This window comes from Coturnix japonica, chromosome 5, assembly GCF_001577835.2.
Source record: "Coturnix japonica isolate 7356 chromosome 5, Coturnix japonica 2.1, whole genome shotgun sequence".
Lineage (NCBI taxonomy): Eukaryota > Metazoa > Chordata > Aves > Galliformes > Phasianidae > Coturnix > Coturnix japonica.
In genome coordinates this window covers 12,107,615-12,131,364 of record NC_029520.1, presented here as the reverse complement: position 1 = coordinate 12,131,364, position 23,750 = coordinate 12,107,615, and the positions used below count along the sequence as shown (strand labels likewise).

The 23,750-nt window shown below is 42.8% G+C and overlaps 1 protein-coding gene across 12 annotated transcripts in view; it reads left to right on the top strand.

The window, feature by feature from the left end:
- TEAD1 (TEA domain transcription factor 1) overlaps positions 1–23,750 on the top strand; it is a 140,486-nt gene that overhangs the window by 74,036 nt on the left and 42,700 nt on the right. For all 12 annotated transcript variants that reach the window (XM_015863965.2, XM_015863971.2, XM_015863970.2 and 9 more), the window contains one exon: positions 23,562–23,626. In XM_015863965.2, coding sequence (XP_015719451.1) covers positions 23,562–23,626 — 65 coding nt within the window. The remainder of the gene's footprint in view (positions 1–23,561; positions 23,627–23,750) is intronic.

The following is a 23,750-nucleotide window of genomic DNA, read 5'->3' as shown; positions in this document are numbered from 1 at the left end:
CATATTTAGTCTCTAAAGTCTTTCTTCCAAGGAGTTGTTATCCTCTTTATTTTTCCATAACGCGCAGATTCAATTTTTTTCTTTTCCACAGCACTTACCCTTGAGTGTCATAGTAATTTTACAACCTTTGGTGGAGCCTGATGAGTTCTTTGTCTTTTTGTTGAATCCATCTAAATGCCATCACTGAAGTACTGGTAATTCTGTCTTCTAGTTTTCAGCACTGCTGTTGCAGTGAGGTCAGCATAACATTTTCCGTGCAGGTCATAGCTTGCTGACCAGTGTGGAAATTTATGAATTGCTGGAATTGTGATGTCAGTTAGTAATAAATCCAAGCAGATGTAAAGTTTTTAGCTTGTATAGCATATTCCTTCAATCAGAATTAATCCAGCCTGTGTTTTACAAAGTTAGGCAGGGCTGACTGGAAGCAGTGAAGTGGGTAAAGCTATAGGAATATTGGCTTTGTCATCTGGCCATTCTATCTTTGTAGGCGGTCCATTGCAAGAGCAGCCTGAAGCCTCCCATTATGGACATCTCATGCACTTTATCGCTCAGATTTGTACTGTTTTGTTTCAGAACAATTGCTTATCCCACGATCTGATTGCTATGGTCTTGCTTAAATTGACTTTACTGACCGTTTCTTACAGCTGTTCCAAGTTTTCAGTGAGTCATTAAAAATTGCACATAGGTCAGCTACTATGAGAAAACAGTTGGTGTTTATTAGTATTTGCCCTAAAAATACAGGCACGGTGTCTTTAATAGGGTTTTGGCCATACTTCTTTCTGCTGTGCCTGGGGGTTCTGCTCCCCATGGTTCCTGGACTTACCTCCATATTAAGATGCATCCTCAGAAGCAAGCATTAATCTCTGTTGTGCCTCAGGTCCAAAACAGAGAACCGCGCTTGAGTGTACACGTGTGAATTTATTGCATGGGAAATGAACATCAGATTATGTCTAAGTGGTTTTGAATATATACAGGGAATTCCTGAGCACTTAGTCGTACCATAGAGGGCAGTTTGAGTCAAACTTGTTTTGTCCCTATAACTCCTGTTTGGCTGTCTGTTAAGCACTGAACAGCAGCGTTCTCTGCATGTGGTCTGCGGATGTCTGGAGATCCATAAAATCGCAAAAGATATTGTGAGAGGATTGCAAGTTTTTGAAACTAAAGCAATCCAGTCCATGCTGATGTTCCCACACTTGCAAGGAAGGAAAAAGAAAAAAGAGTGAGGAAATAAAAGTGGCAAGTGATTACTTGATTTTTAGCATCAGTTGTATTAGGTGACTGTATTAGAAGTGAGTCTGTGTGGCAGCATCACAAAAGCAGCTCCTGGATTTATTAATTTATTTTATTTTATTGAGAAACCCGACTTTTCTTTGGTGCTGCCAGATCGAGGGAGGTGGCTCAGGGCAGCCTTGCTACATGCTCATATGCTCCTGTTGTTCCTCTGAAAGGGAACAGCAGACCTGGAAGGGGTTCAAAGTGGGAAACAAGAAGAATCAAAGAACTTCCCTGTGATCAACTCTAGCGCAAGCAAAGACTCGGTCACCTCTTCAGTCCAGAAGATGTGACTCAAGGTGGGTAGGGTTAAAGCCTGCAAAATCAAGTTGCACAAAAGAGAGTGAAGAGCAGCTGTTTACCATTTCTTCTGTAGTAATCTTCAACTTTATGTCAGAGGGTCAAAATGGAAAAAGGGAGATAACATTCCATACAGAATGTAGTTTAGCTAGGAAGGTTCTTGTGAAATACAGTGAAAGGTAAGTGCTTACATAATGTCAAAAAGCAAACAGACAGGAGAAGAATCCCTCGTTGCATCCAGAGGCACCAGTTCTGGCTCAGGACACTGCAGAGCTGCCAATGATGTGAATGTGGGAGTACTCTCGTCTCCACATTTGTGTACTCTGTGGCTCTGGGCTGACTTTGGCCTGGCCTGGCACGGCATCTCACTCATCCAGGACCGTAATGCTCTTCAGTGTTTTGTCTTGCACAACCTGTGTCCTCCTTGCTGTTTTGCTCCTGATCTTCCAGCCGTATGGCTTTCCTCAGGATCCTCGTGCTTCTCATTGCTTTCCTCCAAGCCCAGACATCCTGTGTTTGTTAGAGATTAGAGAGGGTGATGCTGGGGCACGTTCCCTGTCCCTGGAGCTTGTGGAGTGCTTTAGAGGAAATTCGTTTTTCCATAGAGAAGCAGCACACTGTATAGATGTCAATAGGGCTCTGGCAGCGTTTGAATTGCTTTGATTTGCCTGCTCTATGTGTGCCAAAATTTATTTAAAAAGAGGAAAATACTGGTTACTTTATCTGGCACAGCTGTCAGGCTATTCTTACTTCTCTGCTGTGCCTTTCGCCTGCCCATTACTTCTACCTGTTGTCCCTGATTTTCTATGCTAAGGGAGCTCTTTGAGGAACTGTTTTCAAAAGCCTGTACTATGTAATTGAAACCTCAAAGTAACTGCAAATATTGCAACTCATAAATAATATAGCTATGTAATTATAATGCAATACTAATTCTTTTTAAAAGTGCCTTTGTGTCGACCTTAGAGTGTGCTGTGATTATACACTGCATAAATATTATGGTATGAGAAGAGTCATTTTACAACTGCTGTGTCATCAGGAGCTTTCAGGATGATGTTTACAGTAAGAGGAAACAACAGTGAAACAAACTGGCAATTACTGCGTATGCTAATTTTTGCTTTCTGTTTGCAATAGATTGACAGAAGTATCCATCCTTAGCATTTGCAAGCCATTTGTATAGGGCTCAGTTTTGCCTTTTTGGCCTGGAGTACCTTCAAGCCTCGTACCATTCAAGCCAGATCATTCCTTGTGGGATTGGCATTGTATGTAACCAAAGTAGAATTACTGGGGGCCTGCAAAGAGAAGTGCCTTATAATCATATGGTCTGATGACTTTACCTAGCTACAGCGCTGCAGATCTGATCGTCATGCAGTGCTCTGTGCTTTCAGCTTCATTACTGTAACCACTTCACAGTCCTAAGGGTCATTCATCTGAAAGACCTAACCATAGCAGAACAAAGAATGGGCCAATGTAACAGAAAAGAGAGAGGAAGCCCGAAGGGTTTGTTGATCCAGAGTCACAAGAGGCTGGCTACCTTCAGTTGTGGTTGTTTGGTGGAGGTCATGTAGTACTGGACTGACAGTGCAGCCTCTCAGGCTCAACTATGGAAGAAAAATGATGGCTACATTACGGTAACAGGAGAAAGTGCCTTAGGAGAGACTTCAGCCCCTGCTTCAGGTCCATTAGAATAAGGTCAGAAATCATGGTTTGGCACTGTAGCTGTTAGGAGCTATTTTGATATTTCACCTCTTTGTATATGCAGAAGTTCATAAATTCATAAAGGGGCTTTTGAGAACTGGCCTGTTTGATTCCTGGGACCCGTGGGAAGGGGTTGCTGCCTCTTCAGAAGAGCGGTTGCTGCTCAGCAGAGACTCAGTAAGATAAAACTGTAGCAAATCAAAGATCTGCAGGGACCATCACTGCAAACGCAGCACAAAAATTGCTGCAGTGTGCTGCCTGGAAGACATACTTGTCTGGTTTATCTCGTTTTTCACCTGACATCGACTCTCGCAGCAGCTGAGAGGTGGCAAAATTTCATCTGCCTTGAAAATGAGAATGTGTTTTGCTAGTGAGTTGCAATTGATCCGATTAGCTGAGCATGTTTAGGGTTTATTATTACATTTGAAAAGTTGTGTTTTTCAGCAAATGATGAGAAAGCAGGGATACAAATTACCCAAAGTTTAAACAAAAAAACAAACTCCTTTTCTCTTCAAAGTCTCCCTGAGTCCAAAAGTGCCCAGAGCTGTGGTGGAAGCCCTGTCCTTGGAGATACTCAAGGTGAAGCTGGATGGGACTCTGGGCACTTGATCTGGCTGTGGGTGTCCCTGTTCATTGCAGGGAGCTGGACCAGATGGGTTTTAAGGCTCCATTCCACTTATGATTCTACTTTAACCTTCTGTGCTAGATTTGAGTTGTAAATAATTACCTATATTTTTGTGACTATCCTAATTAAGCCTAGGACATAAATTTAATCACAAAGTAATTGCCTTTAGTTTCGTGTTGCAATTTAGCTGCACTGATTTTCCTGGTTGTGGAGTCCTTTCTGGAGTGATGGTAAACAGCAGAACAGTATCTAAGCAAAACATTAACAGGTTGTAATAACACACGCTTTCTACTTTGCATCACCCCTGCGGAAGAATTTCAATAGGAGAAAGGATGTTCGGAGTTTTGCTTCTGCTTTTCAAAGCTCATTAATCCTGGAAAGATTTAAGTCTTTATTTTTGAGTATATATATTTTTTTACTTGGCTTAAATATACTGGAAGCATGATGTGAACCACAACAATAATAACAATAATAATAATAGTAGATGAGGAATAACAGGTTGTGTAGCTACAGACTACTTTTCTTTGCAGATGCTCTTCTGGGTGTTGATGCTGTTTGCTGGTCTCTGTGATAGGGGGCTGCTTTCAGCTGCCCTGAGGACTGAAGCTCGCTGCTTAATTTAGCTAGTGAAGACCTACAAATTAATTTCTAGCTTGATCATAATTGTAGGTCCTGCGTACCTGATAGAGAGCTTATGTTCATGGGGATTATCAGTTATCTGCCTAAATCCGTGGAATCTGATCACTGTGTTAGATCTGATCCTCCTCAGGCACTTCCATGTTTTACAGCAGTGTGACTTTGTTGCCCTGTTTGGTGGAATTACTCCATATCTAAACCATAGGAAACGATATATACAGAAATTTGGTGACTGCTGAAGTTGGTTCAGAATTATTTTACCATTGCATGGTTTTCCCTAGTTTTTGCAAATTTTCAGTATGCTTTTTTACAAAGGGTAGAACTATTATTCTAAATATGGTTTGTATTATCATTTCTAGAGAAAGCATTTTAGAGGTGTCTTCAGCCTTGTGTTTTTAGACTGCTTCAGTGTTCAGCTTTATATTCGTAATCAGTAGCTGGCTTTGTTATGTTTGAGATCTAAGAGCAGCACTTGAGCAGAGTTTGCAGAGCGGTTTCTGACACCACATTTCTCCCCTTTCATCATTAGTGGAATTGACTGATGTCTTTGCTTAGCAGAAAGACTTCCGTGCAGTGCAGTGGACTGAGGCACCTGGTGGGTGTTGGTTGGTGGGTGGGGGGAAGGACCTGCCCTGGCTGTGCTGCCTTGGAGAGCACCTGGCTTCATAGAGGAGGGTGCCAGAGATGGCTGAGCTTGATGTTGGACTACCACTCTGCTGCCAGTGCACCCTACTGTTGGACATGCAAGTACTGAAATTATGCATTCTTGGTCCCGTGGCGTCTGGCTGGAACAATTGGGGCACTTGTTCGGCCATCCGCACACTGTCAGACAGCAGAGTCGTTTAATGCGGTCAGCTGAGCTGCATGTCCGCACTGTTCTTTAGGCACTTTATTTTATAGTTGTGCACACAGAAGACAATTGAATCAATTAGCTCCTTGTCTTGCGAGCAGGGCACAGCTTTCCCAAAGAGCTGCAAGGGTGTGTCTGAGAGCGAGAGACAAGCTGGAGATTTCTTTACAGCAGTGCGTGGGCTGGTTTCAAGTTACTCCATATTTTATCATCTCCTGTTTGCTGAACCTCAGTGATTGTGCTCATTCTCTGTGCTTCTTAAAGGTGTAGGTGCTTTGAGCCACCCCAGCCCAACATGAGGAAGGAAGGGTATGCTGCGTCTTCCCTAGAGCCCGCTAATGGTTTTCACCTAGGGACGTGTATGGGGAGCCAAAAACACGTTACAGATTAACAGTGCATAGATAGAGGGTTTGGGCAAGCAAAAATCTATCGGCGGTGTATCTTGTGTTACTGGGCTTATCTTTCCTCCATTATTCTTCAAAGAATAACTCTGTGCTTACTGAGTTCTTTCTCTTAGTTTTTTGCAACTAATAGGGGGCAATTTAGTAGGAAGTGCTGCCATGTTTTGCATTCCTGGAGTTTTGTCATACTTGTCTTACACTGATAGTGTTATCTGTGTACTTTGTACCCAGTGCTCTGCGATATGGAGCATCCCCCATGTTGTGCTAAATGCATATACAGGAAAGGTCTTCTTGAAAGAGAGAGATTGCACAATCAGACAAAGCTACAGTGGGTTAAAGATTGATAATACATTAGCTAAGTCAACCCTGAAATAGGGAAATCCATTATCCCCATTTCTTTCTTTTAAATTTCATTTGATTCAACATTCTTGTTTTCCACTGGAAAGTCTTGAGAAATAGGTATCTCCTACTTCATCTGCAGCATCTCATGTAAGGCTGTCAAGAGCTTGCAGTTTCTTGAAGCTCAAGTGCTCTTTATTAATTTGGCCTGTGTCAGTGAAGGCTGCAACTATGATTTAAAAGCAGCAGCCATAGAGATGTTGCTAGTGACTTTCTGTAGCAGTGAATTCACAGGTTGGCCGTATGCTGAGCGAGAGATTGTTTCCCTGCTCTGGTGCTGAGAATTGCTTGAGATCCTTTGGCTGAAAACACTCCAGGCAGACGAACCATTTTATCTTCACAATTAAACAACAGCCAACAAAGAACATCACAAACAGTATTACTGCTCCTGACAACTGTGAAAGCGGAGCTTCATCTGCCTCCTTCTGTCCAAAATACTGAAGTCCAAAATACTGAAGGTGATACTGAGAATTCCTCTATTAGCCAAACATCTAGATAAGTGTATTATTGTACTGGGAGTGCAGATACTCTTCTACTCTTCACATGTATTTTATGTGCCTTTTGTTACAACTCCGATCTTTAGATTAACCATCGGGGCTTGCTATTTGTTTTCTTACAAACAGCGGTTTTAGTTTTATAAAGTGATAAATTAAGGTTCTTGTTTTCCATGTTTGAAATAATGGATGCGAGGAGTTGGTTGTGACCCTGGGAACAGCCTTCTGTGTCTTCACCTTTTCTTCTCAGTCCCAGAGGTTTGGCTGTACCTTGTCTAAGATGTAATTTAAAGGGCATGTTTCCCTAACTCGTGTAAATGTATTATCCAGACCTTACCTGATTGTTGGAGTAGATGGAGACTTCTTCCTGTAAAACAATACTAAGGTGTAAAGAAGAGCTTGATACCTTCGTGTTAAAACTAGGGAATTCAACACCAACTCTGTAGATCCTGCTATACAGGTAGCTTTAATCCCAGCAGTGCTAAATGCAACCAGCTTCTAAGGCCACTTTTAAATTTCATATTCAGTTGGTAAAGAATCACTTAATGATCTTCATGTTCTTCCGTATGGAACCAAATAAATGTGAAGTCGTACCAAAGATGTCAAGCTGCATTCCTGGTGAGATACCTTCCTAAAGCGATCAAGGTTTTTCTGCTTCTTGCACTAATCATTAATAACTATGCTGTTGTCACAGCTCAGAAACTTTCCTATTGACACTTCAATCATTTTTAAAGATCTTGAATGTTCGGCGTGTATTAAAGTAACCTTTTGCACTCTATTAAAATTTAAGAACTGCTAGATTTTTAGTGAATGCCCAAGCAACTGGATCATGAAAGCATTACCTTGTGCCAAGGGCATGATGCAGAGCACTGATTCCTTTTTAACAAATAATAAGAAGTTTGACTTTTCATTTACACATTCTGCCAATTGCTAACAAGTTTCCATCTTGTTCAAACACTGGATTGATCCTAAGAAATTGAAAATATTGATTTAACCCTCTGCCTGATTTGTGCTGTGGGCACCTGCTAGTACAGTCTTAGCACATTACAATTGCTTGGCCGTAATTCCTCAGGGGACCACTAATAACTACCACATTTGTCTTTTCATCTTCTGAAATTATGCTAGCGGTTGTCCAAGTCAATTGTGATTCATTTGATACTGCTCTCCTTCAAGACATATTGCAACCAAATAGACTTGCTCACCAGTAATATATCTGATGACATAGTTAGTTCTAGTTAATTGACAGAATGATTCAGGCTTTTATGGATGGCATTAATTGGTCCCTGGTGTCCGTGCAATAATTGACCAGACAGTGTAGGCTACATTAGCTTCTCATCCAGTCAGAACGGTGGTAAGATGAGGTAAATGTGGTACAAATGATAAAATGGCTATATTTTAAATCAAACATTTATAAACTATAGAAGTGGGAGATTGTGGCATCCGAAGGGTCTGAATAATGGAAATACATAAATGTCCACATTCAAGGGCTGCATTCTTTTTTCGCTGTTTCCCCCACCATCCAATTAACGCGTGTGGTAAGTCGCATTTGGATGCCTTAATGGACTCTGTTTGAATCGTGGTTTAGTGTGTAAAGCAAAGCAGACAGAAGAGCTGCTGGTGCTGTTTCAGCTTCTGTATGTGTTTATATAGTACAATTTTAAGCCGGGTGTTAAGTGTTGGAAGTTCAAGGTGGTACAGCCGCCTGCATCTGCAGCAGGTCCTTGTTTTATTATAATTTTTTTTTTCCTCAAAGAAAAGAGGATTTGTGCCCAGAATATGCACAGACATAAGAAGTGCGCAGTACAGGACTAAATAAAAGGCAAAATTTGTTAGAAAAAGTGAGAGAAAGGAGAAATGTGCAGTCAATGCAATGTTGCCTTGCTCCAGTTTTACTGGAGGGGGAATCATCCAGTGATTTATTGACCGTTACTTTTCTTACTGTTTTGGTTAAGAAAAAGTTGAGCCAGGAGAGTCTTGTGGGTGTAGCCATTAAACTCCTAAACTCCCAGCTATGGAGGAATGTATGTAGGTCGCTCTGAAAGTAGTACCTCCTGCTGATTTCCATGGCAGCCACAGCAGATACAAAAAGCACAGTAACACTATTTGATGGAGCAAATTCTCAGATTCCTGTACCAGTGGGCAACATCAGCCGTTGTCAACATCATTGACTTGCCGTAACTCTTTTCACTATCCTATCCCTTCTGCTAAATCTTCCTAAATTACATTGTTGTTACAACATAGGCCATACATTCCTTCGGCATCTAGCTCTTATAGGGTACAGCCCTAACCAACAATAAGCACAGCCATTGCCCTGCTTTAATTCTTATGAATTGCTGAGTGTCCTGAACCTCCCACTGATTTCACTTTGCCAGTGGGAATTGAGGGCATTCAGAGATTGCTGGCAGACTGTTGTTACACCATCCACATGCTGATTGCAATGTCTCCACTTCGTTGTGACTTCTTCACAAATCAATCTTTCCAATCTACTTGTAATTTACTGCTCTTTCAGATGCCTTCAACATGCTGGTATTTTTATTTTTATTTTTTGGAACTGAATCCTGTGTGTGTGTTGCAGGTTGTGTGAGGTAATAACATAAAAAATGGGGATCCAAATCTTCTGGAACATGTCTGTTTCCTGTGAAATGTATCCATTTCATTCTTCTTGAAGACTTATCTACGCGCAGATGACTTTTTTGCTAGGTGATGTGGTGTGGTTTCTTTGGTGGTGAAAAGAAACGTTGGGTGTTTATGCTTGAGGTTCCTACATGGCATAGTAGGTGTTTCTGCCTTATTGGACATAAGTGTATAATGTGACTTGGTTTAGTGTAATCTTCCTGGGAATACAAGAGGTCTTATATTTCCATACACCGCTCTAAGATACGGTCTTTGAAAACACTGGTTTTGCGCAATAGGACATTATTTCTGGATAAAGAACCCTGCCCACTGTTTAGGTCAAATATAATGTAATCTGTTACTGGAGGTATTGGATTTTAGGTTATAGATAGCAGCCTGAACTTTCAGGCCAATGATTTTTTACTGAGCCCAGTATTGAATGCTAGATGGTTTTACTTCCCACATTTTAGGGGGGAAAAAGAAACAAACAAACAAAAATAATAATAACTTTTAAAAAGGGTACCTAGAATCTTTGAAATTGTCTATTCTCTTAAAAATTCTGTCATGCAATACATATAAATAACAAAATTCATAACATATAAAAAAAAAACATCCATGCCTCAAGATGCCACTGACAACAGCTTCAACATAACCTTTCAAATTGCAAGGAACAAGACTGACCTTAAGGGGTGTCCTTAAGCATGGAGATTAAGCGTGCCTAATTTATATAATTTGCAATGATTTTAAGCTTCTCAAGTTTGAATACGCTATAACAATTAGTTAATATACCTTAGTTAACACAATTGCTAAAGCCAAATTAACATTTTCTTCAAGTTCTACTATCTCAGTGTTTTCAGCCATGAACATTTCAGCATTTTGACATATTAGTCCTTTCTATTTAATCTTAAACCATTTTAACCCAATCATAGTAAGAAGTGTGTATTGAGTATGTAAACCATCAGCTACATTAAAAGACCAGAAGCAACCAGGAGTGGTTTTGTTATTTCTATCCACCAATGTCTCTAACATAGCACCATCCTCAAGCTCAGTTTCTGTTGCCTCCTCTGCTCAAACATGTGAAACTATGAACGTAGACGAGGGCATTTTCTAAAAGAAGGAAAATTCTCGATCCACTTTGCTCTCTGTTCTTTTCCTGTGATCTTTATTGCTTTTTAAATAAAAGGATAGAGGATTTGGATGCCAAACTTAGCTGAGAAGAGTTTTCTTCACCCATGGCTTGCAGTTGTGCTCAGATGTCATAAGCAGCTTGGTTTTAAATTCATGTTTGAATTCTGCATTGAAACAGGACTCTCCCTTGAACTTTTCATTTGTCAGCAGCTCCAGAGCTGTCCACAAGTCTCTGTCTGTCTCAGTTCTCCCCAGTAATTTGTGCCAGTACTTAGCTCAGTGTTAAGCAAACTCGAACGAGGCGATGCTTTTTAGGGTATGTCATAAAGGCTTCCTTGGTCCTGCTGCATGAAAAAGTACTTTGGCAGCAATGCAGTAAGAGCTATAAATTGAGGAGGTTGCATTGCCAGGGTGGTCTGTTGGTAGAGGATAAAGTTTGGTAAAGGAGACCATGCAAGGGCATTTTCTGTTGAGAGATCTGGATCCTGCCGCACCCCCTGTCCTGTGCTGCACGTGCGTTGCCATGCACCTTCCCAGTGGCTGTAGGTGGCTCCATCTGCTTTCTCTCCTGTAGTGACACCTTGGTTTTCAGTGTTCTCTTAGGATTTTACCAGAGTGGGGTCTCAAGCACTGGCAGGTGCAGCAGACACACTGAGTGAGTTTATTCAGCTCTAAGAGGGTGAAGAATCAGGCAGTTCAGCTTCAATCGTAATACTGCAGCAAGACAAGGACTTGCCCTGTATAGATTTCAAAGGGTGTCTGTCATATTGACTTAAGTTTCTGGAAATAATTGCGTTTGCTGTTTTCTCTTTCTTGAAGCCTGCATGCTCTGCACCTTGAGTCTGCAGCTATTTACAGGCTGTGCTGTACAGAGACTTGGTTCCTCTATTCTGAAGTATGAATATGTAGCATGACAGTTTCTGAGGGACCGCTTTTATTACTCAGATCTATACTTCTTTCAGAAAATGCTATGGTGTAACTGCAAGCCAAGTGTCAGATGCGATCAAGAAAACAGTTTCAGGGGTTTGTTATGATACTTCTAAGATGGTCTTCTTCATATCTGAGGATGTTGGATCTGAGCTCTTTGGGATGACCAGAAAAGGGATATGAAGACACAGAAACTATTTATTGAGATAGCGGGCATAAGCTTATATGATAACACTGCCATACAATCATCTCTTTTGCTGTGGCTGACACAGTGCTTCCCTCTGCCTTCATTTTGGTTTTGCTAAGCATACCTCAGACGTGGGTGCCGTTGTGCCTCTGGTCCTGCTGTGGTTTTTCTGGATGGAACTGGGCAAGAGGATGTCCAGCTGGAGTGAGAGGTGCCAGCACGCCTCTGTTTCCTTAACAGATATTCTCTTTGGTTCGTTGTTTTGAGCAGATCTGTTTTCCTTGCTCCCACTCAATAGCTTGCTGCTGGTGTTCTTCCAGATGTGTGACAGAAGCAAAAGCTCTGCGTTGGACTCGGCATCTCCCATGTAGATTTCATCTTCAGCAAAACACTCAGGTTAATGTCACTTAACAAAATGCCTGCACTGAGACCGTGGCTTTCACTGTAAATAAATACAAATCTGCGGGGACTACTCAGTGTCAGATGGTTACATTGCTCTCTTCATTTCAGCACTCGTGATGATCTTTGCATAAATTCTGTTTCCTCTTGTAACAACAAATCCACTTGGGAAATAAGCTCATTCCCTTGAAGAAGTTTTTCTAGCTTTAATTCTCTTCCCATTCTCTTCCAGTTAGAGCTGAAGGCTGATAAATTGCCTTGAAAACTTAAAAGCCTCATGCCTGAGCATACAGCAGTTCCATGTAGACATGAGGCAGACCCTTCTGCCACCTCTTGAGTGTACTTTTAGCATGGGTTGCAGTCTCTGTGAGCACACTGCTGGGTGCGAGGCCCTGCTGCCTGTAGGTATTGTTACAGCAGGACAAGTCCATCGCAGCTATCTGCTGGCTTGGCAAGCTACTTTCGCAGCTACAGAAAGAACTCGGACTTGCTTTTCCTTTCATCTTCTGCGTTCCTTTCAGACCTCTGTTCTCACCTTCAGAGCCGTCAGGAGAAATGTGGCAGTGATTCTTCCCCTTCTTTGATTGACTCTCTGAAAGGGAAACATTAGTGCTCTGCAGCGCCAGGTTTTCTGAGTGACACAGCGCAGCGTGCCGCAGGGACGCAGCTTGAGGTATTGCTGTTGACATCAGTAAGATCAGCATTAGGCCCCCGGGGAGTGCTGCAGCACAGTCTCCCACGTGGCTTCAAAAGAAAGGAAAGGAAAGAAAAAACTCAATCTCTTTAAGGCCAGGCAAGGGGGCCACACATGTTTTAATGATAGATACTTTTTAAAGCTTGTTTGCGTTTGGGTGATAATGTACTTTAGTACAGTTGGGGAAATGAGAAACTTCGCACATGGCATCTGGAAATCCTTGTGGCTCACTACCCTCCTTGACAGCCGTAATGTGGCTATAAATTTCTCCCAACAGTAAACATATAACTGCATTGGCTGTACCAGAAACAGCCTTTCATTTTCTTTCAGATGAATGTGTTGTTTTACGTCTCAGCCTTTTAATAGCTCCATATAAACATTTGTGAGCCTCTGAGGTAAGTAAGTATATTTTTCCTTCTTGGTATTATGTCTTATGGAAAACCAGCCTGTGGCTCAGTTTACCATCCAAAGTGGGAGGTGGGCACTGATACGTTCATGTGCGTCTCACAACAGATGAAAGCTCTTGTGAGCTCCTGGGAAGTCTCTGCAGCATCAGTTTAATCACTTCATGTATATGTTATCATAAATCTGCTCGGTGTCAGGCAGAACAGCTTTGGCAATCTGATGGCCATTTCTTTACATCTTTGAACGTCAAAACCCTGTTTTGTGCTAAAATGTTAGCACTGTTGCCATTGCCAGAATGAACTTGCTGGTTGCTTTGGTGAGCAAGCTTTTATGACCATACACGCGCTATACAGTGATCAAAAGCAGAGTGCTGAAAGTTTGTAAAATGAATTGATCCGGAGCCAGCTGGGCTTGACAGAAGTACAGGTATGGTGCCGTGCGTTGCCTGTTTTTTAGCACAGGGCAGGACGATTATTTCTGGGTTTGCATATGCAGAAACTTGTAACTTAGGATGGGATGATGAGTGCATTGTGGAAGGTACTGTTTTTCCAAGGGGCCTTTGTCTCTGTCAGCAGAACAGAACTGGCTATACAGTAGTAAACACTTGAAAAACTTGTTTGATTTGTTGCTCTCAGCTGCTGACCAGTGCAGCTGAAGACTCCTTTGCTCTGTACTGCAGTTTTCTTGTGTCAAGGTGCATCCATTCAGCCCCTAGCCAAGAGCGGGATTAAGAATTAGACACGAAGCCAGGTTGCAGCCCATTACTTAGTTATCCAATACAAATAAAGAGAAGGTTTCCAAAATGCATGCTTTTTAGAGAAATGCTATATAAAGTGAAAGTATGAACTGTAAAACTAAATAAAATTATGATTTACTGTGGAAATAAGTTAGTGGTAAAAAGACTATTTATAACTGCAGTTTTCTTCTGGTTCTCTGGCATGCAGTACCCCTTAACATTATTTTTAATAAAACTGCCCTCCCCATCATCCAAAGTAACCACCTTAAGTACAGTGATTCGAAAAGAAAATTAGAAACGTTACTGTACTGTAATGTACTTGGCAGATACACTAAGCAGAATTTCTTTCTGATTCTCCAGGGTACTCCTGCTGATTTTGAAAGGCACCAGTGAAAGAGATGAGCAGTGGTTACATGGCTGGCAGCGGGCTGATGGGCTCGCTGGTGGCAGTGGGGCATGGGGCTCTCCTTCTTTAGGCTAAAAAGAACTGAACTATTCCAGTTTTGGGTCCAGGTCTGTAAGAAATGAGTTGCTTGCTGGCTGAAGCGTGTTGTGGATCTCTCTTGTGGGTTCATAATTGGAGCAAAGTATTTTTTGTACTGTAGCTAGAACTACGTTGTTAGCTATAAAATCTCCTCAAAATGTTACTTTATGCTTGTGAAATGACTTGGAAACCAAGGTTGGTGTTGGATGTATCCCAGGCTCTTTCATATACTGGTCAAACGTTTCTGCACTTGGCCCATCTGCTGTCAGAGGCCATCATATAACACAAACTGCAGTGTAAATACTCTGGATGTAATGCAAATTTAAATACCTCTTTGCACCTGCTGTGAAAACAAAGCATCTTAACTGCATGGGACACAGACACCAAGTAATTCACGGGCTAAATAAACAGCTTTTGCAAAGAGCTGCAGGAAATGCCAGCGCTGAGTCTGTGGAGGTGCAAATGAAGGTCCTCCCTCCTGCAGCCCTGGGAGCCGTCCTCAGCACTGACTTCTTCAGGCAGCCTCTGGATCTGCCCACAGTCCACATCGCTTAGCAAGGGAAGTGACCTGCTCCCTTAAAATCTCATTACAGTAAATGCTGAGTTGAGAAATCATGTCACAACTCTTCCCATTTCTAATGTCATCAGTGGGAGAAATCCACCTGCTGAATGCTCTGCTTTGCTTTCTATTAATGCTGCAATGGGGCACAGTGGAATATATCCCCAGAGTGAGTGCAGTCTGCCATTACTACAGCAGAGTAGTTAAAGGCATATTTGACAGTAGACAGAGAGGTGCTTTACGGAACGTACTGTATTTTCTGGATGCTGCCGACTGCCCGCAGACCGGATATGTGAGCCTTGCAGAGAGAGAGACCTCCGCTCATTTACAGCTCCACACCTGTGTCTGACAGGCAAAACCTAATTGCAGTGTGCAGGAGGGGGGAGAGAGTCTGTCTGTGGATGTTTCTGGAGTTTCTATGCGTATTATCCAGTTTGTGTGCACTGGCGTGTTCATCCAGACTTCTTTCAAAGTTATGTTGTATAAACAATATAATGCTGTTCTTCAAGGCGAGCCTTTCATTATGTTGCTTTGTGCAGCCATTTCCCAGGCTTTTAAGTACCATCAGTGTGTGCAATATGAGTCCAGTCAAAGGAAACACAGCATTTCCAGCAGCTGCCTCTCACAGTTCTTGAGTCACAGGCTCGTGCTCAGAACCTCACAACACATCAATGTACAATTTAAAGCAATTTTTTTGGCCTTTTGGATCATTCTGCTCTGAATTCAAAAGATTTTTTAGTATACGGAGATTAGAAATGTGTAAGCATTGAGACATACCTACAACTTGAAGAGGTTGGAACATTGCAGTCACGTAATATTAAGCGTGAGCAAGAAAAGATGCTGTTTAGTCACAGTTATAACTGCTTCCTTCTAAAATAAACAGTAGGAAGCAAACAGGCAGACAGCATTTCTCCTCAGCAAACGAGAGCTGCTTAAACAATTGTAATTCCTTCAAAAATGAACTTCATTTTGCCTAAGAGTACAAACAGAAATGAAGCCACCTACTGAGAAATTGTATTTTGCTAATTTTTATCTATTCTGATGCAAATAGTGGTTTTAATCCCCTTAACTCATCCATCATGCATGACAGGTCAGCCAGCCCATTGTCTGTGTGTTTGAAGGATTCCTGGCCAAACCAGCCTTTTGGGGGTAGTGCTGGGCAGAGTCCTGTTTCCGAACTGCTCGTGTCACTGCAGAACTGCAGCTACCGTGCAAAATAAGGCAGTGGTTCCATATGCGCGTGGAAGTCGTGCAGGGTCTTTGCAGATAGATTTCTGAGAGTTCCTGTCATAGCAGGGGGAAGGAGAAGAAAAAGAACGTCAGATTAAGGACATGGTGGGTTTTATATAATCCACTAAACATCTGTAGCTGATCCAGATAGATGGCAAAGGTCAAGTTTGGGGATTTTTTTCCTATGGGGATTTCTTTGTGTATTCTGAAACCTAAAATTGCTGTTTGTTTCGAAATGCATTTTTGATTGCAGTAAAATACAGTTTACAGTAAGTAGAAAATAATTTAATTACAAGGGAGCGAAAATTTCCATGTGTTTTTGTAACATTTAAATTTTAATTAAACGCGGCTTAGAGTGAATTATAAAACCTTCTTTTGTTGAGACAACTGACACCGACCAAATCTTAATTAATGAATATTCAGAGAGATCTCTGGATCACTCTTCGTTCTCTTTGAAATATGTTCTGCCCGTGTTTTGAAAAACCCAGAAGAAAAATTAATAAACATAGCTTATATGGAATATTTCCCAGCGTGAAGACCTGCCAAACGGAATCCAATGCATTGCATTAGTGTCAGTGAAGATTTCTGAACCAGATGTGTGGATGGGCTGCCTTTGTTGTTTTGTTTAAAACTGAGGCTGGAATGAAACCAGAAGGTTAGGACTTGACATGACGAGAATGTCATTCCGTGCTACCATGAGGTCATTTCCCTTTTGCTGTATAAATTAAGTTGCAGTGTTGCTTCAATCTGGAATCGCTTCGTTGTTTTTAATGCAGCGCAGAAAAGTCCTTTTCTTTGGAGGTATCGTGATATAACTTCAATGAGTAATTGCAGTGCTTGGCTCATTAGCATCCAAAAGGATTGTTTCAGTTATTTTATTTCTTGGATCTTTTTTTCCCCACCGTCCTCTTGGACAACATGGTAACAGTACACTGTGCAAGCAGTTAATTTGTGTATAGTAATACTTAAGTGGCTTACTGTAATCTGATGCGTGTGTCTCTGTGCACACACAGCACTCGGGCAGCCCTCGTAACCCTTTTAGAGACCCAAGGTCTTTGTCTCATCCTGTTCCAGTCTTGGGATGGAGGCTTTTCTGCATGGTCCCTGCCTAAATCCAGAGCCTTGATTTGGGAATGTGTGGCTACAGGAGCTAAACAACAAGCTCCAGAAGATATCAGATGCTTGGTTATTTTGCTTTGCCCTCAACCTCATTCCTTGCCCTCCAGCAAGTGCCCATACAGAGAGGTGGAAAACCACTGCCTTATGTCAGTCTGGGGCCAATGGTTTTGCTGCACAGCGAGGGAAAAGCTGCACCTGTTCTCTCCTGGGGGCCAGCGGAGTTGTCTCCTGCTTTATGTTTACTAAAGGCTGCCCTTGCAGAGTGGCCCCATACATCTGGGGCTGGTAAATGGTAAATTACCTAAGTAAGGTGTCTCATCTTTACCTTAAGGCATCGCATGCGCTTACACTGATGCTTAAAGGGGGAGAAGCAGAAGGGGGGAATGAAGGAAGCATTTGCATGGGCTCATTTGGCGATTAAAAATACATAAGTGAAAGAATTGCCATGAACTTGCCCAAAGGGCTGTAATAAATAACATCCTGCCTAAGTCGTGCATAAATGTGCTCTATGGTTTTGCATGAAATGACTGTGTTTGTTTTTAGGGTTGTTGGTTGAGTTGGGTTTGTTGTGTGTGTGTGTTTTTGTTTTGTTTTTAGTATTGTTAACAGTTGGAATAGAAATAGGCTTATGTTTTTGTAATTGTGGTAAACGTATTTTAAAGATTGCTGTCTGATTAACTGTAAATATTACCGGTTCAGAGGTTAAAAGCTGTTGTTGAAGTCATTCAGGGAAATCCAGCAGAAGTGTAAATATGGCAGAAAAAGCTAAACAATATGGCAAAGGAATATTTGCTGACTTAAGAGTGCAGGATCAACACCAATATTTTTCCAGTGATGCTAAACCTCTTGTAACTGCTAAATTGGATTTGTAGTTGAATGAAGTATCAGCTGCTGTTGGACAAGCCCATAAAGGCAGGACGGCTGGCCTTTTGTAGGCAGGGCTTAAAGGACGATTGATATGTTTTAGCACTTTTGGGATTATTGTGATTAGGAGGAAGCCATTCTGAATGATAGAGAAAAGGGTGTAAAAAACACAGTCCACAGCTGGTGAGCAGCATGTGTTTGCTATAAGGAGAGGTCACGACTAGTTGATCCTGCTGGTTCTGGCATTGATTGACAGTCAAGAAAACTTGATATTATGAAGCGGACCCTTCTTTTCTCTCTCTCTTTTTGTTTGTCTTAAAGAAATGACGGGTCTGTTGCATAAAGCCAAAGTATTTTCAACATTTAGAAGGCTCGCAGGTTTGCAAGCTGAATGTTCAGGGTCCCCACTGCAGATTTAGGTTGTTAAAACATCATCTAGAAATTAGTATTCAGCCTGGAGCTGTAAGAACACCGAACAGGAGCTACAGGAACAGCGGAGCTGGGTCTGTGTTTGCTTTTTTCATAAGTGTTAGTCTTGACTAAAACCCTCTTTGTCATAGAGCAGGAAATTTATGCTAAGCGTGTGGAAATTTCAAGTTTGCTGAACTTGTTGACTGTGATGCATCTGGTGAACGTGGGGTACTCGGTGAGGAGCAATGCGTGTAGAACAAATCTGACCGTCAGGAAAACAGTTTAATCGTTTTATTTTTATTAAACACCTGCCCCAGCAAGCATGCAGGCTATTTCATCTTATCTCCTCTGCCCACTTGGAAATGTAGCTCATTTAGATGATAGGGGGGTGGGGGGGAGGGTTGATTTTGGGTTTATTTTTTCCCTACTTTTCTTTTTTCTTTTTTTTTTTTTTTTTCCCTTTCATTTGAAGGAGCCATCCAAGAGCTCGCAAATGCACATTTAAATAGTTGGATCCCTGACTCTTTTTAGTGGGGCTGTACCTCTTTCAAAATTTGAGTTTAGCATACCACACAGGAAAGAACACAAGCTTGCCAACTCCCGCTGAGCGTTTTTTCAAGCCTGTGAAAAGAATGAATTATTCAGCAGTAAGCATGCTTACAGCTGGCCATTTGGGAGCTTTGATGTGCGAATCAGGCGGTTGCATGAATGCCCTTATTGTCATGTTATGTGTACACAGTGTGTGAATTATTGAAAATAGTGAGGCCTGAGCCTCATCTGGTAGAGATTACAGTGCAGGCATGCTGGGTGAAGGTCTGTAATTGAAAATCCCCAGATGCTGTTTATTTGGCCTGCGTCACGTGGCCCCGTACAGAAAGCTTGTCTGAACAAAATGCTGCCCGCCTGGAAGCGCCGCCCAGCCCCCCAAACCCAGGGTGCGGGCGACTTAAACACCTGCCCGTAATATTTTTAAAAGCTTAAATTAGATTTGCCTATAACGTTTAAATAGAGGATGCCTTACTTAGGGGGTTTAAACTGCTTAGCCAGTTGTTGACTTACTGAGCTCTTTTATCTACAAGAGGCTTTTTGTTAGCCAATTTAGCTTTCGAGCGTCTTCGGAAAGCGGCACCGGCCAATTTTAGGGAAGCTCTCCCAAAGTTGGGAGTTCTGCCGGCAAAAGGCAGCAGGAAGGCTTGGCTTCCTCGGGGACAACAGCTGCCTCCCAACGGAGGAAAGCCTTCACCCCAGCCAGCCTGTACCCCATGTCTGTGTGCAGACCCCCGTGTCAGTTGGGCCCTGAATCCAGCCTGGACAAAGGGATGCCGTGCTGCTGGCTGCATACACACGGGCCCTGCCTGAGGCCTGGGGGCACGCAGGGGGTTCCTGATGGAGCCCAGGTCCTGACAGAGCTTTGCCATGCTGGAAATACAGCCATGAAAGTGACTCAGGAGGTGAAATGTTTGTTTTAAGAGAAGTTGAGCACATAGGTCTGTGTCCAGGCTGTGTGCTAAGTATATGAAATATCTGTGTCAAGCCACAGTCTTGAAGAATTTGTGAAAATCATAGGATGCTGTTATTTGAAAAAAAAAAAAGAGAGAGAGAGAAATAGGTGTTGCTGCTTGGTCATTACATACAAATTTTGCTGAGTGTGGAAACTTTATAAATCAGCTGTTCATTTCCCAATGGCTAACCAACTAAATTTCCCATACTCTTCTATTTTTATTACATTTGGATGGTGCCTGTTACTGGGAGCTGGGGACAGGAGCTTGATTTGTGTCATTAGTGTTCTAAATAAAGCCAGCTGCCTGCCCGCCCGCCATGCAATGATGCCACCACCTCCCTGCATGGGATTGAGCAGGGACACCTGCAGCCAGCACCCCGCGTGGCTGGGCTGCCTCCACAGCCCACTCAGGGCCCTGCCTGTAAGGTGCCCCTTTTGCACACCAAAGGGTGCATGGAGGCTGGCACTCAGGAGCCTCACAGAGACCTTTATGGGGGCTGATGCTCAGCCTCTTAAGGCTGCTTTTGGAAATAATGGTAGCGGGGGAGGCTTCCCTGTACAAGGAACCCTCTGTTAGAGCAACAACTGCCTCCCGGGGGGTGGGTGGGAGCCTCCCCACTCAGCAGCTGCTCCTACTTATTTAGGAGGAGAAGAGCAGAAATGTCAGTCCTCCTCACTGCCTGAGAGATGTCTGGGATTGCTCTCCTTCGTTTGGGGTGATGCTCCTCAGAGCAGGCAAAGGGAGCCTGGGAGCCCAGGTCGGCTGTTAGCCAGTAGAAGCCCTTTGTCCTTCCAGCCATGGCTGAGAAAGATGTTGTGTTGTGTAAAATGAATCTTCCCCCATGTCAGCACAGGGAGAAAAGCGTGTTTTGCAATTGCACTGATGGTACAGGAGGGCATGACAGATAAAGAGGGAATTTAAAAGCAAAACAAACATTCAGAAAAGCCCATATAAAATGCTTGATGTTGTCCTCTCCCAACCCTGTGAAGATCCCTGGAAAGGACTGCTGAGCAGGGAAGATATTTTATCTGACTGGTCACCTCCCCACACCTCTCTTTCATACCTGAACCAAATCATTTAGAGCAGGAGTCTGTCATAGTAGATGACAAGGAGAAGGAGCTGAACATTTACAGTTCATAAACCTGACCTCTCCTCTTCTACTAGGCAGTTTCCCAGATATATATGTGACAGGGAGAGAGCAAAAGGGTGTGTATGGAAAGTATTTCCACAGCTGAGGCCTTCTTAGAGAAAAACAGATCTGTTTATTAACTGACATTTTTCACCCGAATGTTTTTAGTGGCCAGTTAAAGAAATTTTTGAGCCTCTTTTGTTTCAAGGAAAGGAGAGAGTGTTTTTTAGGGTTATTTGTCCTCCCTTTCCTTAGAATCCCCTTCTGGCCTTGCTGGGTCAGGAGATAAGATCTTTTCTGTTAGGACTCATCGCAGCTGGTAAAGAAGAGCAGCAGTGTTTGGTAGATAACACAAAGGCTGTAAGCTTTTACTTGGGGCACCTATCTTGTGTATATCGGGCAGTGCTTACGATTGTGTTTATGGTATTTTGGGAGTCCAAAACAGATTCCATGTCTTTTCAGAACATTCTGGCTAGGCAGAAGATACTTACTTCACGAAGCTTTTGAATATCCCCTGCTCTGGCTGAACAAGGTGCATATTTGCATGTTGAAAATACAGCTGTAGAGGAAAAATAGGGCTGCTGCCTTGATCTCTTTGCACGGTTCCTTGTAGAGCTCCCTCTCCCTGTCACACTGTTCCACCTTGTATTGACTCTTGAGCCGGACCTCACCTTAAGGGAAAGCCACAATCTTGTCAGTCATCTCCTTGCTGGGCTGGAGCGGGGCTGGCCAGAACCCTCCTGATTCCAGCCAAAGAGCCTCATGGATGGACTGGGGCCTAAGTGCGGACGGCGCTTACTGATATTTTTGAATAATGCAGTCTAGACTTTCAGTGCTCAGTGTTTTTTTATAAAGCTGCTTTTCCTGTTAAGTGGCTGCCTGGGAATCTGAGCTTTCTTTTAAAAATAGTTTTTTAGCTCTCTTGACTGGGGAGAATACTGTGAAGCCGTGGGAAGGTTTAACTCTTCCTGCCTCAGCCACAGTGAGGGCTGCACGGGGCTGCTGGAATGAACGGAGTTGTCTGGAGTGACCCACGCTGTGACCACGATTCCTCTGAGTCTCAGAGGGCCGTAGAAGGGCTGCTGCTGAGTTTGCAGGCTGCTGCCCCTTTGGGTTTCCCAGCTGCAGGCAGTCGAGTGCGTCCTCCTGTTTTTCTGTTCATTTTTGTCTGCTCATGCAGTGCTTGTTAAAGGGGCAGAGCAGAAGCGAAAGGTTTCGGAAGACTCTTGCCCAAAGCATGTTTAGTATTACATGCCATCATCGTAGGCCATTTGCTCTTCCTTCTTGTTGCCATGGCCTCAGGATTTTGATCTCTCCCTCAGTTCTTTTTCCCAGATTGTATACTTCTCCATCAAAGAGCTTTTCCATTTAATGCTAATGAAAGGTAGAGCAGCTCCATTTCTCTCCTTTCTACTCTCCCCAGCTGTGTTCTCATCCTCTTTAAAACAACTTGGTGGGCGACAGGTTATTTTCTTAGCCTTCCCATTTTCAGCTCGCTGCTAAATCAGTTTTCTCGTTTTCTACACTTGGGCTTTTCCCCTGTGCTGAATGCAAATAGCTCCATAACTTAGGACTTGTTAAACAAGTATATTTAAGTTATTACAACTCAAGAAGAAGTAACGTAATATGCAGTGAAAATAAACAGGGCACCACATAAAACTTGGTTATCTTCCGTGTCAGCAATATTTAGGAAGGAAATTATTTGGAAAGAAAATATTAGTTCGTATTAAGTAGCGCAGTGTGTGACTGAAGAAGAGTCAAACAGCCATTTTAGACACTTGGAAATACTCTATGTTTCCAAGGGAAATAGAGTTCTAAATAACAAACCACCGTGTTGATCAGCCATGCTGCAGCAGGAACTTCTGCACCGCAGGGTTACCGCTCTTGTGCATGGTATTAAGGATGTGATTTACAACATGGTGAACTGAGGCAACGATTTCAGTCAGTGGAAGAGGCGTAGTGCTCCTCAGCAGAACGGGAAGATTTCGCTCTCCTCCTTGAAGAATTAAGTTGGAGAAAATGCCAACACAAAGCCATAGTGTCAGGCTGATCAGTGCTTTGGGTTGAGCGGTAAGTGGTCTTCACAAGATCCAGTTGGACCTGGGGGGCAAACACTACCTGGTGTATCTGGAAGATAAACAGGGAGAGGCCAGACCTTGTGTCAGCCCATGGGACAGGTGGTCCTTAGCCTGAGACCATCCTGGTCAGTGGCTATAGTGCCACCTCTCTGCTTGCCAACAGCTCCAGGTCTTCTGAGGAAAAATACCATAGCCTCTGCACATGGTTGGTGGGGCATATATATATGGTGTTAAGGAGATGGATGAGAAATACTGTCGAACAACAGAAAATTATTAATGAATAGTTTGCAAAGGAGAAGCAGAGTAGGCACAAGAAAAGGCTGGTCTCGTACGCATGCAGCTCCTATGTTTCAATGTCATGTTTTGATGGTGTTTGTGGATGTGTTGCTGCTTGTCCCTTACCATTCATTTTTCTTTGTTTCAGGTAGGAATGAATTGATAGCCAGATACATCAAACTTAGAACAGGGAAGACACGGACCAGGAAGCAGGTAAAATAACCCAGTGGGGAAGTGTGAGTTTCGGTGAATAACAAAACATGGCATTTTTGGCTGCAGTGGCTGCCTGTGCTTCAGCTCTGACAAAATGGTGTGTCGACTTCACCGACTTCATAAT